This window comes from Sipha flava, unplaced genomic scaffold (genome assembly GCF_003268045.1).
Source record: "Sipha flava isolate LNK unplaced genomic scaffold, YSA_version1 18492_pilon_pilon, whole genome shotgun sequence".
NCBI lineage: Eukaryota > Metazoa > Arthropoda > Insecta > Hemiptera > Aphididae > Sipha > Sipha flava.
The window spans coordinates 1-19,425 of NW_020272314.1; the positions used below are offsets into that span (position 1 = coordinate 1).

The window sequence follows — 19,425 nt, forward strand, 5'->3', positions numbered from 1 at the left end:
ATCCTAATATATGGGATTTTCTTAGTGAGTCGGAAAAAGTCTGATGTGTGTTATTCATGTTGCATCTTTTTTCTAAATGTTTGTAACTATGTGTTATGATTTTATGTTCAATGGTATCTAAGAGACGAGTAAGTAAATTTGTGTGTATTTTAATTTTAGTTATAACTATTGATACTTTATTATATTCTTATTAAAGAATTTTAAAGCATATTTCTGTGTATTGTAGTTTGATTTTATTTGGAATTGCCTATGCTATGGTTGACAATTTTCTTCTTTTTTTTTTTGCTTGTGTCTATATAGTATATTTTTTACATTACACCATACTTATTTTATGACTAGGTTTCATTACAAATAAATAATCATGTGTACATGTAATTATGAATTAAAAATATATAATAGACAACAATTTTTCACTGTGTTCTAACAACTAAAACTTATAACCACATTTCAAATCAGTTGTGTGCTGGAAAATCTGGGATTTATGGCCAGCTAACTTAACCTAGCTGTTTAGGATCTATCCCATACAGTACGTCGACGGGTAGTAGATGCACGGAAAGAGAGGACAAGGGCAACAGATATAACCTTACTTGCTAAAATGATAACACAAGTTCATATAGTAATAACGATATGATATTAAGTATATCAACAATTATAATAAGTTAGAAAATGGTTTAGAGAAAAGAACAAAAGAAGAAATGGGTACCCATGCTGTACATACTATACATATAAAATAATAGTATAAACATTAAATAATAAGATAATTAACAAGATAACATAATATTAAAATCAGAAGAAAACAAACCAATATTATTATAAATACCCGAATCAGAGGAGACCTGAAACAAGCGTTGTGAATGTTTACGTTGCACTAGGAAACAGTGTATATCACGCCGGTGATAGAACGCACACGCGAAAGGTTAAAACGAAAATAACGGAATAATAATAAGTACGTACAACGCGCCGGTGTAAAACGCACACGCGGAGATAATAAAAAAACGTACAACGCGCCGGTGTAAAACGCACACGCGGAGATAATTAAAAAAACGTACAACGCGCCGGTGTAAAACGCACACGCGGAGATAAATAAAAAAACGTACAACGCGCCGGTGTAAAAAACGCACACGCGAAAGAGTTTTGTTTTAATAAAACGGGATAACCACAAAAAGAAAATCAGCAAAAAACGTGTTCATTACCTCCACACCACCATACACGAACGAACCGATATCACACTCGCGCAATGATAACGTGGAGGGAAAAACGATCGGCGCGACAAACACACGGCACACTATACACATCGGTGTGGCGGCAACACTAGCTGATTAAATATTTGACTACTTTGTCTTAGGTTCAATGTTTATTAAATATTTTGCTTGATGTTAAATAACATCTATTGTTGTAATTTTTATAATACATTCAATTGCTATTATATTTCCATATTTAGTATACAGCCTTGCTTTGTTTCAGGAAAATTAACTTACATTGAAAACCAGTTTTCAGTTGAGTTCAATCAAGTGCGCAATAATCTCAGGGTAAATAGTTAATACACTAAACTTATTTTTGTTAATTTGAAATATAATAGAAATTATTAATTTACTAGATTAGAGATGGCATATCGAGATCAGAACGAGTTATTGGCACTCATATATTGCACAAAATGTTCAGCGTCTTAATGAACAACATGACCTCTTGACGTTTTTGTGCAACATCGGTCACCATATGGATGGATATATTGGAAGGGAAATTGGACCATATGTGCAGCCATGAAGAGAGCAGTTTTCATCAGGGTTTGCTGTTTTAAACATTTTGTTTAAAAACATTTGTTTTAAACATGTTTTAAACATTTGAAATTAAACATTGTGTGTTTATAACAGGTTGTTTAAAACATGTTTTTTTATGTTACATGTTTAAAAATGGTTTTTACGGTTTTTTATAAATTCTTAAAATTCTTTTAAAACTTTTTAAAAAAATAAGTATCACATGTTATTATTTAAATTCCTTTTGTTTTCGGTCTTGTGATTTGTGAATAAGTAATATTAACTAATTTATTATACTACTTCATAATTTGTTTGATATTGCTGGTAAATTAAAATTAAAATTTATTTTTGTTTCTATTGATAATTAAACAGTCCAATTGTACCCACTCCAGTTCTATGAGAAATTTCCCATTATCCCTTCAAAGTTAATTATTACAATTTTTTTCTCGTTTTAAACATGTTTTAAAAGAATTGAAGAAAAAAACAAAAAATCATTTTTTTTAAAATGAAAAAAACTGTTTTTTTTTCCGAACAGTGGTTTTCATTTATATTTTTATTTGATTTCTTATATTTTTTGTACTTAAGGTTTTCTTGTATAATTTGTAGAAACGCCAATTAGTTTATAATATTCATATTGTTATTATTGTTATTGTGAATCTATTGTAATTGTTTAGCTACTTACTAAATAAAGGCTATTTAAAAAAAAAATGTTGACTAGGTATTAATATTTAATTTTTCATTATATTTTATTTTATTATGTTTAATGAATCAAATTCAAGAAATAAAATTTTATAAGTTGAAATAAATATTATTATATTGTACTGAAAAAAAGTAGAAACTCCTATTGACATAATGTAGAAATATATGGTAATAATATCAATTATATAATATTGCATATTACTTGATTATAGAATATTCTGTACATTACAAATTATGTAAGAAAGGTAGGCATAAACATATGTATTATAAAACATTTACCACATAATAAATTATTTTTTTACCTAACTATTACAGTACTGTTAACTGTTACTATAACATTTACAAAAAACATATACCGTGTTATATGAACAATTACTAAATATTTAATGTATCAATAGTGAGCTAATGGTCTCTTAAATTTGTTTTAGTGGCCCATGATTGGTCTATAAAATTTTCTTGACCGGATTTAGAATATGCAAGAATTTTATAAATTCTTTATCGTCCACGATACTAAATGGATAGTATTCTTTTACCACTATTTTTTAAAGTTGTTGGTCAATCAAATTTCTTCTAGAAGATCATATGGGCATGTACCAGTTGCCCCAAAAGTACCTTTTTTTATACTAATTCCCCCTAAATTACCTAGAGCAAAATGTACCAGTTGCCCTCACATGTTAATATATACACAATTACGATATATAGCCTGTAAAATAGGGGAGGTAAATATACAAATAATAAATAAAATTATTTACAAACATAATGTAAAATAGTATAAAATGATAGGATCAAATTTTTATATTTGCAATAATATATGATATTGTATTTTATAATAAACTAGTTGATCCCGTGCACTTTGTTGCTCGTTAAATATACCAACTCTATATCACTCAAACTTTGTTCAATTCGTTATTTAATATTCGGTGGATGATATTCTAGATTTATTTTTTCTGTTGCCCAGAATAAAAATTCTGATTCGCAGCAGTATATTTTCAGGTAGGCAATCTACCTGCGGTAGATCGCGGACCTAGTGCTGTTTGTACGTAAATGTATGATTTAGGTAACTCTAATAATGTATCAAAGTTATACCAAGTTTGACATAATACGGTGGATTAATATAATAAATTAATACATAATACTAACCTAACCTTAACGTACTAAAATCCGATGAATAAAAAATACCAAATTTTACCCTTTTTAAATTAGCCTATCTTCTTCCCACAGATCTGCACACAAACATTCATTTATATACCGTGTGTTCAGTTTTAAAGGTAGGTAACAGGAAATATTTCGAACGCATGATCTTGAATTTGATTCGGGTTTTTTTTACAGGGTACAGGACATATAAATACACATGTTTCTGATAAATTCTAATTTTTAACTTTTTTTATCTACGCATGCGCAATAAATTAAAAATTTCTTAAATGGGAACCACTATTTTTAACACTGGATTTGGATTGCTCTATTTTTTCTGAGCAACTTTGATCTTTACAGTTTTTTGATATCTTCAAAATTAACATTCAAAGTTACAAATTAGGTAATTCGTATTTATTGAATATTTCAACGCTCTATCTTAATCAAGCATTTATAAATATTATTATAACAATTTATGTGTCTCTTTGGGAAAAGCACATTCAATTTTCAAAAAACATAAATTATACGCATATCGACCTAACTTAATACAACATTTGTTACCGGGTGATTCCGAAAGAAAACTCACATTTATAGCATGGTACAAATTCAAGAAGAACCATTATTTTTAAAATATGTTTGTTCGACTGATGAATCAAAATTCATTAATAATGGTGTTATCAACAAACAAATTTGCCAATTTAATTTTTATTTAAATTATTATGTTACGTTATATTAAAAATACTACCTACATGTTGATTACGACAAAAAATGATTTTTTTTTTTTTTATTCATTTCTAGTTACAAGACAAATACGTGATATAACAAAGATAGATATTAACTAGGCATTACTCTACACTGAGGTGAAACCTCGTGTCGTAGAGTAAGAGTACATTTTTTTTTTTTGTTTTTTTTTTTTTAATTAGTAGCCGTGATAATAATGAAAGATAGTAAGAGCCTTATATAAAACAAATAATAATAATTAATACAATAGTAAAAAAGAAAATTTAATGCTAGATATTTAAAGATTATTGTAAAACCAATTTTTTAATTTATATTTAAAATATGAATAATTTGAAATAATTAATAATTCTTTAGGAATCTCATTTAAAGACCGTAATCCAATTTGTAAGAATGACAATGAAGCTTTTTTAGTAACAATGAAAGGTATTTCAAGATTTGTTTTTCTGAAGTTGTATGTTAGATTTTTAATATTAAATAAATTATTTTTGAAAATTTAAAGCTATTACTTTAAAGTAATATATTACTATAGGTCAATATTTATATTTCAAAATGGTTTTGAAATTTTTTTAATATCCCTATTCTATGTATACCAAATTTCGTTTTATGCTCCTTCTGTAAAATTTGAAAAAGTGGACTTATCTGGTTGTTATACTGAACCCTTCAATTGGTCACTTCTGCTATAACAATGATTTACAAAACTGACGAAATTTGGTATTACTGCTCATACAGTACTTTTTTTAATGGTATTTTACGAAACTAGAAATTAGTCTGACCCATTACGTATACTCATATATTTGGTACGTAATAATAATAATAATAATAATATTTCAAATATGACATGTTCTTTTTTTATACTTTCTGATGGAATTTTTGTTGTTATGTTGATATGGATGTTGTTTGTTTTGTAAATAATATGATATATTGATACCTATAAAAATAAAATACGAAAAAAAAAACATAATTTCAATGTAAAGTCTGTGTTAAACCACTTTGTCCTAGGAAATGTTTTGAAGAATGGCATAATTATAATCAATAAGAAATAAATATTTGTTTAATTCATTTATGATATTAGTATTTATTTATTTAATTTATATTTACTAATATTATGTTTTAAATTAATTTGTACCTATCTTAAATCAAGTTGAAATCATGGAATATAATTTTTTTAGATTCTGAACGAAGTGAAGATTGTATTGATTTTACTATGTGTGTTTTTTTTTTGTGTCAGTGTACATCATAACTAGTCAAAATAATGCTTCAATTTTGAACTTCATGGTATGTTGTCGGTAGAAAATCAGATATTGGAGGTACTTTGGAGAGGTGAAAAGTAAAAATTCCCAAAAGTTTTCAAATGCGGCGGGAAAAACAACAAAAAAATGAGGAAAAAACTTTTTTTTTTTTTGTACAAAACCGATTTTTGACAAAATCGATTTTTTTATTTAGCTGTTACTCAAAAACCAAACTTTTTAGATACTTGAAATTTTCACCAAATGTTGATATTGGCATCACCTATACGTGGTCCAATTTTTTAAAAGTTTTGATTTTTATGATATTAAAATAAAATATATTACAATTTAAGGCTGACAAATCATCTTCGTTCAGAATTGTTTTTTTTTATAATATAAAATAACCCCAAAATTTAACCTATAATGCCTAATCTATCAATTCATCTAGTCTATCCTTAAGGTGACCATATATTTTACTAGTAAAAACGTGACAAAAAGAAATATATTTTCTTAATTTTGATTATAAACAATTTTTTTATTTAATAGTCATTAATAAAATTAAGTACTATCAATGTTTTAAGGAACAAAACAAATTACTAATACAAAACACTTATTGATAAGTATATATAAACAATTTTTGTCATATATATATATATATATATATTTATATGTAAACCATCTACGTAAAGAATACTGTCAACGATTACTATACCACTGAAATAATGAATTATGAAAAATTAATTTGTGTTTGTGCTGATATCTTATTACTAATAAATTCACGCTTAAGTTAGTATTGATAACTAGTAGTTATAATTGATAAGCAGTAGTTAGGTTTTTATATTATATGGAGATATCTAAATGGGAATTTTTGTAATTTAACGTTAGCCACATTGGTTAGGCTTATTAATTTTTTTTTATTATTATTATAATACGGGAAATTAAATTTTCTAAGGTTGGCGTAACCGATCTCCCGAAATTTGATTTTAGTGATATCTCGTGTTATCAAAATCGGGAAAACTGTACCAGCCCCATTCCTTCACCACGCTCGCCGCCGCCGGATTGGTCACACTGCCTTATCCCAACACGACCGTCCGACGCGACGCGGCCGTTTACGCGCGCCGAACTTTTCCTTCTCGTTCGACCGTTCGTCTGAACAACACGTACGCGACGCTCACGACCGACTTTTCGTCCCGACTCGCGTTACGCACGTGTTAACTCCGACTTCGACATTTTACTCTCTCGAGTTTCGCTTTATTATTATTATTATTATTAATTTGTTATAACTTTGTTTGCTCAATATATATATAAACTTTGTCGTCGTACAAAAAACGTGGTTTTATTTTTATTATTATTGCCATTATATATATTGACATCATATTCATTTCGTTTTGTGCGGTACGCGGTTTGTATCGGTAAACTTATCTACCTACATCCGCCCTGCCGCCAAAATGAAATAGATACTATTATCTCTTGACTATCTACAGAAAAAAAAATTTATTTACCGTGCTCACTTTATAACAAAATAAAAATTAATTTATGGTGTTCATTATGCGTATTTTTGTTGCCTATACTGCATGTGACATTTAATCACGTTTTTGTTTTTATCACATCGGAGTCATTAAATTTTGACTAAAGCTGTGTTAGCCGCCAAAATACTTTATTATGATTTATCACAATATAACAATAATAATTATTATTTATTTTATTACAATATTATGATTAATTCGACTTTCGACTGTGTTCCATAATATTATAATATTCAATGTATTTGTACTCGAATTTATAATAAAAATTGTTATTAGTTATATTGTTATCGTTAGTTTTAAAATATGTCTGCAAATCTTTCCCAATAGCAAATATCTGAGTTAATTACAAATGTTGAATCGGCCGACGAAGAAAGTGATTGGTTTTCGGATGGTGATACATCGAATTCTGAATTGGAGAGTGATAGTTTTATGAAAATAATCAGAGAAAAATTAGCCTCTAAATTATGCAGTACTCCAGTAAATACTATTGATTCAAACACTCTTTTTAGTCAGGTTAGCACCTCTAAAAAATAATCAGAACCAATTTCAAGTATTCAAAATAATACTTCTAATGATAACCCACATTATTTTACAACTGAAATTCCAATTAGTTCTGATTTAGATCCTATAGATATTGATAATTTGCCTATATTTTTTAATGACAATGGTCATATTCAACCACTGTTGTCAACTGATAGGAATGATATTGACAATCATCAAAATATTTCAAATATTTTTAATGGTCCTATGGATGTTGATGAAAATTTAAAAATTATAAGTTGCAATAATAGTAAAAATACACCTATAAGAAATAGAAATAAAATCACTAAAAAAAAATGTAAATAAAAACACACCAAAACAAGTTTTTTCTGGTAAGTGGAACTTTGATGAAAATGTATGTTCTGAATATATTCCAAAACAAATTATATTTAATGATTCCTTTGGTGTAAATTCAGATGTTCTTGATGATTTATTACCTGAGTTTCGTGAGATGGATATTTTTAAAATCATTTTTGATGAACACTTAGTCCAGCATATTGTTGATGAAACAAACAAATTTTTTCATTATGTGATGAAAAATTTAATTACAAAACAACACTCCAAACTAAACAAATGGCAGGAAACCAATGTAAATGAAATGTATACTTTTTTTGCATTAACCTTTTTGATGGCACACCAAAAAAAAATAACAAAAAGGATTATTGGTCTACATCACCATTGCTATGTACTCCTATATTTGGTAAAATAATGACCCAAGATAGGCATCTTATACTACTTAGATTGTTACATTTTTGTGATAACAAAAATCAGATTCTAGGTAATAGACTTTTTAAAATTGAAACTGTTGTCGAATCTCTTCGAATGAAATTTCGTTCAGTTTTTCGACCATACCAGAAGATATGTGTTGATGAGAGTATAGTTGAGTGGAAAGGGAAGCTTAAGTTCAAACAATATATTCCTTCTAAGAGGAATCGTTTTGGAATCAAATTATTTGTCCTTTGTGATAGCAAAACAGGATTTGTTTTAGATTTTTTAGTTTATACAGGTAATGATCAACATATAAATTTTAATGAATCTTTGCAACAGTCAGGTTCAGTTATATCAACTTTAATGGAACCATATTTAAATAAAGGTCACATAATTTATATGGACAATTGGTATTCTTCTCCATTATTATACCAATATTTGTTAGAAAATAACACTGGTGCCTGTGGTACAGTTAGGAATAAAAGAATAGGTATGCCCACTTTCCCAACAAAATTAGCTTCTGGTCAATGTGTATCAGCTACAACAAAAAACATGATGACTTGTAAATGGAAGGATAAAAGAGATGTTCATATGTTATCAACTGTACACAAACCAAAAATGACTGTAACAAATAAAACTGACAGGTTAGGAAATAATATTAAAAAACCACAATGTATATTAGATTACAATGCAAACATGGGCTTAATTGATAAATCTGATATGCAGATGTCATTTAACAATACGTGCAGAAAGTCTATGAAATGGTATAAAAAGTTTTTTTTCCATTTACTTGATCTATCTGTCCTCAATTCTGGTATTCTGTATAATTCTCTGAAGGAAACTAAATTAAAAATACCTGAATATCGATTGAAATTAATTCAACAGTTACTTCAGACACATAGTTTTTCTGATATGAATACAAGTCCTAGTCGTCCAGGAAGAAAAATTAAAGGAGATTTTCCAACTCGTCTCACAGATCACATAATTACTTAAGCAATTTTTGATATTTTTATTAAAACAATTCTCTCTCTGAGTTATCCACGCAATATTTAATACACTCTTCAAAGGGTTAATATTCATCAGTTATTATTTATTGAAACTCATGAAAATATTTCATATCTAATAAAAAGACTGCGAACATATGTAACCAAAATTTGATAGCATCACCATAAAATATATATTGGTATCACACATTTTCAAAGTACACGGTCTGGTAAAATACACGTCACGGTGTAGTGTGAACCCGGCTTAAGCCGGAATATAATATGTATAGCAATAAAAGTCATTGTCGGAAGTCGATACACAATCATTTATCACCGTCGAACGGTATCAAGTTTATCATTTATAACTTCTGGTTTTTATAGGCGATAAGTATTGCTGCGGTCTGAGTTACTAAATAACAAATTTAAATACAAATATCTTCCGAAATCACATAACTTTGAGGAGCTCTATCTCGTCAATGAATTAATGATAAATGGAAATTTAACCGTAATAATTCATAAGAAAAAAAGCCTTACTAAATTATGAAATTTTTAATATGGGTTGCCATTTGAAAAACAAAAGTTTATGGTGGTTTACCTAATAAATATAAGGGTGAAAAATATTAAACAAATATATAATTCAAGAACAGCATAGATCCAAAATGTTGAAAAAAAAAAAAATTTGAAAAAAGTTAATAGTTTTTGAGATAATGAGTGAATTACGCTTGGTGAATCACTCTGTATACATAAGGGCCACCCTAGTGTACATTAAGATCGTGACATCGAAGCATCACCACCACCATGTTGGGCACTCCATTAATGGTGATTGACGTTGGGCCAACTACCCAACTCGTAATACCAAATAACAAAATATAACAAATGAACTAACGAAAAAACGTAAACCAAGAACCATGATAATGAAGGATAGCAATAACGTACTGATCACAGAAGAAAAAAAGATTGCGGAAGAACTCGGAGAGGCATTTAAACAGTTACTGGGAAAAACAGTGGATACAACCGAAGAGAGTATAATATACCTAACTGCAGAACCAGAGGATAAAATACCAAGTAAAGAAGAAATAGAAGTGATCATTAAAATGCTTAAAAATAATAAGACACCAGAAGACTCGATCATAGCTGAACTCCTAAAAAACAGTGGACAAAATCTAATGCAGGAAATATGGGACCTATTAGAAGAAATATGGAAAACTGAAAGGATTCCACCGGAATGGAACCTATCTGTTCTCCGTCGAATCCGCTCCTGCGTGTCTGCAGTTGGCGGCAACGACTCACGTCGGGTTGGGAAAGGGTGACTTTGGCGTAGTGACAAATAATAAAAAAATAATACGGTTTTTTTGGTATATGACGAATAGCACCGTCTTACTATTAAGAGGGCGTCGCACCGTCATTTTTCGGTATTAAAAACACGCTTGCGTAGATTCAAAATTACTTGTTCCTGAGTGGTTTTAGAGCTAAGACACCTATTATAAAAATAGAATAAAACAATATTTTGGAGGGCATCTCATCGGGGTTTTATAAAATATTTAGTTTAAAAAAAGATACAGTCGTTTAAAAAATTAAAAATAAACGTTTTTTATAAATGTAATATCAAACAGTGTAATTAACATAATGAAAATGCCCCATGAGATGCCCTCGTAAATATTGTAAGCTTTCATTTCGGTAATAGGTGTTTTTGTTCTAAATCCATTGTAGAGTGGTTGATTTAAAATCTAAGTGTGCCGTAAACGTTCCAAGTTTATGCCGTAAACGGACAATTTACGGCCGACTAGTGCTGCTTTGTTTCTATTACGGCAGCATTCGATAACGTTCGTTACCCCCGACCCGCAAAAACTACCGCCTCCAAGTTTATAATTGGTTTTTGAGAAGTACTCACCGCCAGAGCGACAAAGTATAAATAATATTGCAATTATAGATAAAGGCAACATAGCAATAATAATAATTATTTTTAATATTTTACTACGAAACCATTGTAGATATAATAATATTATTGATTATTTGTGGGTATATTGACATATTGTATACTATAAAATGTATAGTATATTATTGAATTATAAGTTATAAACTTATAACAAATTATTTGCTCGTGGACCGTGGTCATTGAAGACACGTGAACTTGTATTCACGACTTAATTTGTTAATTTGTACACGAAATATTTTATTTTACCGACTACCTATCTATTATTTTGTAATAACGAAATATTAGCATGGGGAACAAAAAAAATTATGTTAAACGTGTTACCAAAAAACGTTTAACTCGTATTCTGGTAAATCGTCGTAAAAATAATGACAATGAAAGGTAAGTTCAATATTTTAAAATTTTGAAATGAAATTCTGATATAGTATTATAATTTATAAATTATAGTAGGTACTATTTATTTTAGTTAAAGTTTCAAAACGAAAACATATTTTTGTTATTTGTAAAGAGACAACTAGGTAGCAGTTTATTTAAATTTTTATTAATATTATGGTGGTGTTGCTACAGTGATTTTTGCATTAATTCACCACAATTAGCGAGTTGTGTAGAATTTACAGCTGCAGAGACAAGTACACCAAAATTGAAATTGCAAGTACAAAACCAATTTGATGAAGCCGAATTAGCTGTTAAACTTACGGCAGCTGAAATAAATTCACCTTTCGAGTAAAATTTATATTAAATCATATTGTAGTTTTTTTTATGTATTTTAAATGAATTGTAGTGTAGACAATATTTTCATTATGTATAGATGTGCTAAAATCCAGGACGAATTTATAGACTCTCACGAACTGACTGTCAGTTCAGTCTTAGAGGTAGAAAAAAGCCTCATGTAAGAATTTTGTTACCATCCGTAATGTTTTATGAATTAAAATTAAAATTAATCGCCTATATATTTATCTAGTGAAAGAACAGGTGAAATAAATGGGTGTAGGATTGTAGACATCGGATATGTTTTTAGTCAAATACTTGATTGTACTCACGAAGGAATGTTTGGATGTAATTTTATGAACATGGAATATATATCGGAATTTAGGAGAGGTTACTATTCACAATTTTTATTCAAATGTAAAATGTGCAATATTCAAAAAAAAATATATTCTTCAAAATTTGATGAAAATCTTCAAAATCAATGGTCAATAAATAAAACTATTGTAAATAGCACTATTGCAATTGGTAATTAAAATGTTGATTTAAATGTAATGCTTTGCGATTTTGTTTTAATTAAATAGTAATTTATTGTAGGAATTGGCTATACCCAACTAGCCGAATTTTCTGCTGGTTTAGAAATACCATACATGTCTGCAAAAATGTACCATTCATTTCAGTCAGTTCTCCAAGATGATATAAAAGGCACGGCTTGGTCAGAAATGAAAGCGGCAGGAGATGAAGAAAGAAAATATGGTATAGAATCTGGTTCCGTTGATAATAATGGTATACCACTTATTACAATTGTTGCGGACGCTCAGTGGTCCAAGAGGAGCTATAAAACAAAATACGATGCTTTTTCCGGAGTAGTAAGTATTTTAAACAATTTAAAAACGTACAAATTCAAATAACTATTAATTAAATTAATAGAAAAATCTATAACTAATCTTAATTAATTTTTACGTGACTTTAGGCAAGTATAATTGGATACAAAACAAAAAAAATACTTTTTGTCGGAATCAAAAATCGATATTGCGTAATTTGTTAGCGTGCTTCTTAATAAAAATATTGAAAAACCGATACACACATGCTTCCTGAATTGGAAACACGGTGCTACAAGTATTGAAGCGGACGGAGTAGCCGAAGGTTTTACCAAGAGTTTCGAAATGCATGGCGTTAAATATTCAAAATTAATTGGTAAAATACTTTTACGTTTATTACATAAAAAAAAAATGTATGTAATGGACATTTTATGCTTATAAACAAAATTTGACTCATCATTTTTTATTTTTTTTTTTATTGCGATAAAAACGACTCTGTTGTACAGTAGGTTACAAGTAGGTCACTAATGGGGGGTGGTATTAAATTTGAATCCAATGATATAATATCATTGTATAAGAAAAACGATTCTGAGTGGAGGCGGTATGTCAGTCTAGGTATATGAACCAAAAAAATTAACCTATACATTTTTTAGATTTTTCGGTTACAGTATGAATTATTTAAGAGGATCTTTGTTTTAAATTTTCAACCCTTAGTTATAAAAACCGAACATTTTATAATTTTTTAATTACAATGATTGATAATTTTCGAGATTTTGATAAATTTTGTCAAAATTTGAAATTTAAATGCTTATTAAAAAAAATCGTGGCTGTGTATTTTCAATATTTTTCAAATACTATTCTATCAATATATCAGGAACCTTGTATTAAATTTTTAGACTTTTTGGACCACCAAATAAAATTGTATTGACACTTGTAAAAAAAAAAACTAAAAAAATTGAAAACTGAAAATGTCTGTAAACAGCTTAAAATAAGTCAAAATATTTTGAAAATGTTATGGAGTGTATAAACTGCTTATATAAACATTTAGTCAAAATTTCATGTATCTACAGTCATTTGTTTTAGAGTTACACCAAAAACTATAATCGATTTTGTTAAAAATCGGTGTTGCGTAAAAATTCCCGTTTTTTCCTTAATTTTTCATTGGTTTTTCACGAAAATTTTGAAAACTACTGAAAAATTTTTACTTATGAACATTCGTGTATTCGTAGTCACTTCGTTTAGAATCTAAAAACTTAAAAAAAATGTTTTAAGTGATGGTGACAGTAGTGTCACAAAAAGGCTAAATGAAATACTACCGTATGGTGCGAGCCTAAGAGTCGAAAAAATTGAATGCAGGAATCATATGCTTAGGAACTATTCCCAAAAAATGTCTGCACTCACTAAACGGACAGAATTTCCAATTGCGATCAGAAAAAAAATTGCTGATATCCTCGTTAGGCTTAGAACTGATATAACAAAAGCTATACAGTATAGAAAATCTGAGGAAAAACCATTACAACAGAAAATTTTAAGTAAGTACCTAATTTATGTTAATGTTTATTACATTTTATTCATTTATTTGGGGCTTTTTAGATCTTAAATACGACATAACCAACGCACCCAACCATCGACTTTTTGATTGCCATAAAAAATGTGCTCCTTATTTTTGTGAAAAATCTGTACATAACTCAGTTGATAACTGCAAGTCAAATGAAAATGAAAGTATAGCCAAAGAAATTAATATAATTGTTTCTCGTTTGGCTAATAATGCAAAGAGCCTTATATTGGACGTAGACAACAACGTCTGCGAACAATTTAATAGTGTTATTAATAAATTTCTTGGTGGCAAAAGAATAAATTATACTCAAAGGAGTTCTTATAATACAAGGATATTAGCAGCCGTGGTTAGTTTTAATTCTAGCGAGTATTTAAGAGCTGTAAAAAAACATATCACTCAAACAAGTCCTGGTGAGATAACATTTTTTTTTTGAAAATTACTATTATATAATTCATTATTATATACAAATATAAAATAACCTATTAATTAATTTTTTGTTAGGAAAAACAGCTAAATCATTTTTGAGTCAAATAATAAAAAAACGTTCTGCTTGCCAAAAACGAAGACAACTTTCGACCAAACTTAAATATAAAGTAAAGCGACCAAAAGCTAGTTCCAAACCAGACGAACACTATGGTAACGCAGACATATTAGACGGTATGTAATGATAAGCTCACATATTATTGTAAATTGTAATAAATAAACTTAATTATACCTAATTAATAACTGTCATATTTTTTACGTTATTAATATAGGTATAAGAGAAGTCGATGATCCATCGTTTGTAAAAGATATGGAACAGTTTCTGAAGTAGGTACTATACTACTATATAGGCACCTATTACATACAAACAATGATAAAAATACTGAATACCCAATACCTTGGCTAGCTATTATTCGTTTTATTCAATAATTTCGTTTCTAAAGGACTTTACATGACGTCAACCGCACCACAGTAGAAGAAACTACAAGATATCAAGCCGAAAGTGAAAACTGGAGGGCAGAAAGGATGATCCGACTCACCGCTAGTAACTTTGGTCGTGTATGCAAAATGCGTCACAATACTAGTTGCAAAAATATAGTGCATTCAATCTTATATCTAACATTCAATAGCAAGTTAGTTAAATGTTATACACTTAAAATACCGCACTATAACTAAAATGTGCATTATTAATATTAAGAATATTTTTATTAGGTACTATTTTTTTTTTTTTATTTAATAGATTCTATACTTTTTTATTCTATAGGTCTGTCCAGTATGGTAGGGATATGGAAGATGAGGCAAAAACAAAATTTAAAGAAAAGTTCGGTTACACAATAGAAAAATGTGGTCTTTTGATCGATACGCAAATTCCATATTTAGCTGCTAGTCCAGGTTTAACATGATTTGATTTTCCTACTATTTTCTCTAGTACATAATAAAATAATTAATTAATTAATATTACGATTTTTTTTTCAAAATTATTTTAGATGGAATTATTGGGGATACTGCTATTGTTGAAATTAAATGTCCTTATGCTGCAAAAGACACGGAAAATGAGATAGAGGCTGTATCCACTGGCAAGGTTGGCTTCCTACTAAAAAAATACCTTTCCTTATTTATTTTTTTAAAACCTAATTTATTTATTATAATATTAACACAGTTGAAGTATTGTTCCATCAAAGATAACAAATTGGTATTAAGTAAAAATCATATTTACTACTACCAAATTCAAGGACAACTGCATATTTCCCAAAAGGATCAATGCTTTTTTATTATATACACGACTAATTGGATGTCAGTCCAGATAATAAAATATGATGATGACTTTTGGAGTACACATATGGTCGATAAATTAAAAACGTAAACATTGTTAGAATATTAATATTGATTTAACTTTTGTTAAATCCAATATTTAGTTTTTAATAAAATATAGGAAGTATATCAATATTAAATTTTATACTTATAGGTTTTATCTAAACTGTTTGCTGCCAGAAATCGTGGATCCTGTTTATAAATATAGATTTATGAAATCAGACATAAGAGAGTCAAAAATAATTTTACAGCAAATGAAAATCTCAAAACAGCTATTTTAAAATAAAATTAGATTTATTATATTATTATCATTAATCATATTACTAAAAAAAAATATTTTACTCGTTTTTATTTGTATACGTTAGTTTTAGTCATTTGGAATATTGTAAGTACAAGTAAGTATGTATGTATGTATTATTATTATTATGTATATTATTTTTATTAATTATTATCATATTAAAAATCCATATTTAAAAAAGGAGCATAAAAGATGAAACACGTCAAATTAATATTAATTTGATTGCGCTGTATTCATTCAGGTACTCATTAAATTATATTTTAGGATAGGTATTATATTTGAATGAGTTATAATGCTTTAAGTACAAATTAAGTTATGTTATAATACAGTTTCTACAACCTATATATTGGAACATGAATTTAGGTAAGCAGTATCTTAAATTGTAATCGGTAGTTCATAGGTATTGAAAATATTACGGCGACATTTACGTATGAATTTACGTATGAATTTTATATTGATACGATTAATACTGGAAGAACATTCATAGACAAATAAACGGCGCTCCGGAACGAGCACTAGTCGCCGACGTCGTTACGAATTATAAAGTGGGCGCGACATAAACGCCGCGCGCTTGCGGATCGTGAACACACCTAACAGCGCGTCCTCTCGGTCGTTGCACGCGTAACACGTCCTCTTTTGGTGACACGTCCTCTTAAGAAATAATTATTCTAAATACACAAATATGGGAAACGGGCGCCCAGGGGTTATAATAATAATATTAATAATAATAATAATGATAATAATAATTATATACTACACAGGCCGCCGGACCGAGAGTGACTCGACTCCACACGACACAATTACATCTCGTACGGGAGACCTGTTTCAGGAGCGTCGCCATCGCACAGTGGGCCAGAATATGAAAATAGTTGGTCAAAACCCATAATAAAACTTATTATTAATAATTGATTTCTTTATGATATTTGATTATCTCCGAGTTTATAAATTATAAAATAAGTACCCGTTTCGCAATCAGCGCTCTGATTACATATATCCTCAACACATTTATGATTATTTTAGTCTATTCTCTTTTCATTTGATTCTACAGTTTGCCGTCTGTTATTTGTTGAGTATTTGGCTGTAAAAAGTTTAATTTAAACAATATATTTTATTTTTTTGTTTTCATCGATTCGTCGAAGGTTAGCACGTAAGTTTTATTCATCAAAATAATTTAGTGACTTTTTATTATTAAATACATAGGCTATAAAAATCTTCATTTCTGAATTATATACTAGTGCTCTTTATTTAATAGAGTTTGAATTTTAAGTCTGAGCAGCTCTTATCACTAAAACTTAATAAATTTATTTTAAATTTAATTATTTAAAAATCGGTAAAAATTGTTTTTGCCTTAAGTTGCCTATTTATAAGTTATACCCTTTTTAAGTCGTAGTCGATGTTTTGTAGGTATATCTGAATTATTATGGAAACTCGTAGCGATCTATTTGAATATATGCAAACAATTAAAGGTAACCCACACAACATATATATATTTAATTAACTTTTATTTAACATTTTATATTAAACATTTTATATTTAATCAACATTGTTTTTTCATTCATAAATATTTAATAAACATTGAAAGTTGATTTTTTGAACCCATTTCTAATATTTATCTGATGTTGACAATAAACTTTCTTTTAAATTTAAATTCCAATATTTAATAAATATAAAAATTAAATATTTAAAAATATAATAGGATTTGTTTAACCACTATATAAAATACTTGAAATGTTATTAATACTAAAAGTAGGATTAGGTAAGTTTTAGAATTAAAATAACATATTAATAGAAACACCTTTATTTATTAGAATCTATTATAATAAATAAAAATTATATTGAATATACAGCTTAATAAACATACAAACTTGTATAATAAAAACAAATTTTAAACATAACAAATTATATTTTTAGAGCAGGATTTGATAAAAAAAAAAAAAATAATAATACTTTTTAATTTTTTTTTTTTGTCTGAAAAATGAATGTATGTGTTAATTTCAGAAAATTAAAAATAAAATAAATGGCAATAATTGACAATTTTAGTCTGCAGCTGCAGCATTTATGCCAAATTTATCATTTTTTTTAATGTTAAATGGTGCTTGTGCTAAATGGTACTTGATTCTACTTTCCAATTCGTTTTGTGAAACATTCATAAATTTAGATTGACATTTTACAGCATATGTAAAATAATAATAAATAAACTATAATACATGTATTTAAATGCGAAGATATAGCATTCAATTAATAATCTTACCAAAAATAACAGGACAAATAATAAGATCACAAAATTTCTTTTTTCCTTTTTTCCCATTATAAGAAAATAGAGACAGTAAATTGTCAGTAAATAATTTCATCAGTATTCTTTTCATAGTACAATTAATATTATTACCGCCCAAATATGATAAATATTGAATCTATAAAAATGAAAGGAATACATGTTATAATATATATTAAATATTGTATAACTACTTTAAAAAATAGTTTAAAGTGAAAATAAGTTGATAACCACAATAATTTAATTAATTACTACAGTGAATTGATAATATTTCTTAAAATTTAAACCATATAATATATTATGTACCTAAAATGGGAGGGATATCAACAATAAGTTTCATGTTCTAGTATAAAGTTAAACCATTTGTAATTTAAATAATAATTTATAATTTTACAATAATATTTTAATTAAAAATAATGATATATTTTACCACTAAATACATACCAAACATTTTTTAAAATTAAAATTTGTTTTTATTCGATCTTCTATAATATTTAAATTATATAAGTCATCTATAGGAAAATTGCACTCTTCTAATTCATTAACATCATTTGTATCATCCTGTTTCTTAAAATTTCCATAATTTGATTCAATAGATTTCAATTTATTTAATATTTCATTTTGCTTTATTTCAATATGTTTTATATCAGTTTGTAAGTATATAATATTTCTCAATACGGCTTTTAGCATTTTTTGTGAACCTATAATAACAAATTAAAAGTTAGTTATTAGTTAT

General features: G+C 27.8%; 2 protein-coding genes and 1 pseudogene across 2 annotated transcripts; 2 read left to right on the top strand and 1 right to left on the bottom strand.

The window, feature by feature from the left end:
- Positions 1 to 5: 5 nt before the first annotated feature.
- LOC112681063 lies at positions 6 to 1,838 on the top strand (annotated as a pseudogene).
- Positions 1,839 to 8,325: 6,487 nt separating this feature from the next.
- LOC112681061 (piggyBac transposable element-derived protein 4-like) lies at positions 8,326 to 9,318 on the top strand. Its single transcript, XM_025551320.1, has one exon. It carries the CDS (start codon positions 8,326 to 8,328, stop codon positions 9,316 to 9,318), a length of 993 nt encoding a protein of 330 aa, XP_025407105.1.
- Positions 9,319 to 18,384: 9,066 nt separating this feature from the next.
- On the bottom strand, positions 18,385 to 19,403 carry LOC112681062. The gene is made up of 3 exons (XM_025551321.1): positions 19,134 to 19,403; positions 18,669 to 18,828; positions 18,385 to 18,593 (listed from the first exon to the last, which is right to left on the bottom strand). Exons 1-3 carry the CDS (start codon positions 19,377 to 19,379, stop codon positions 18,454 to 18,456), a joined length of 546 nt encoding a protein of 181 aa, XP_025407106.1. The 5' UTR covers positions 19,380 to 19,403; the 3' UTR covers positions 18,385 to 18,453.
- Between the last annotated feature and the right edge of the window lie 22 nt (positions 19,404 to 19,425).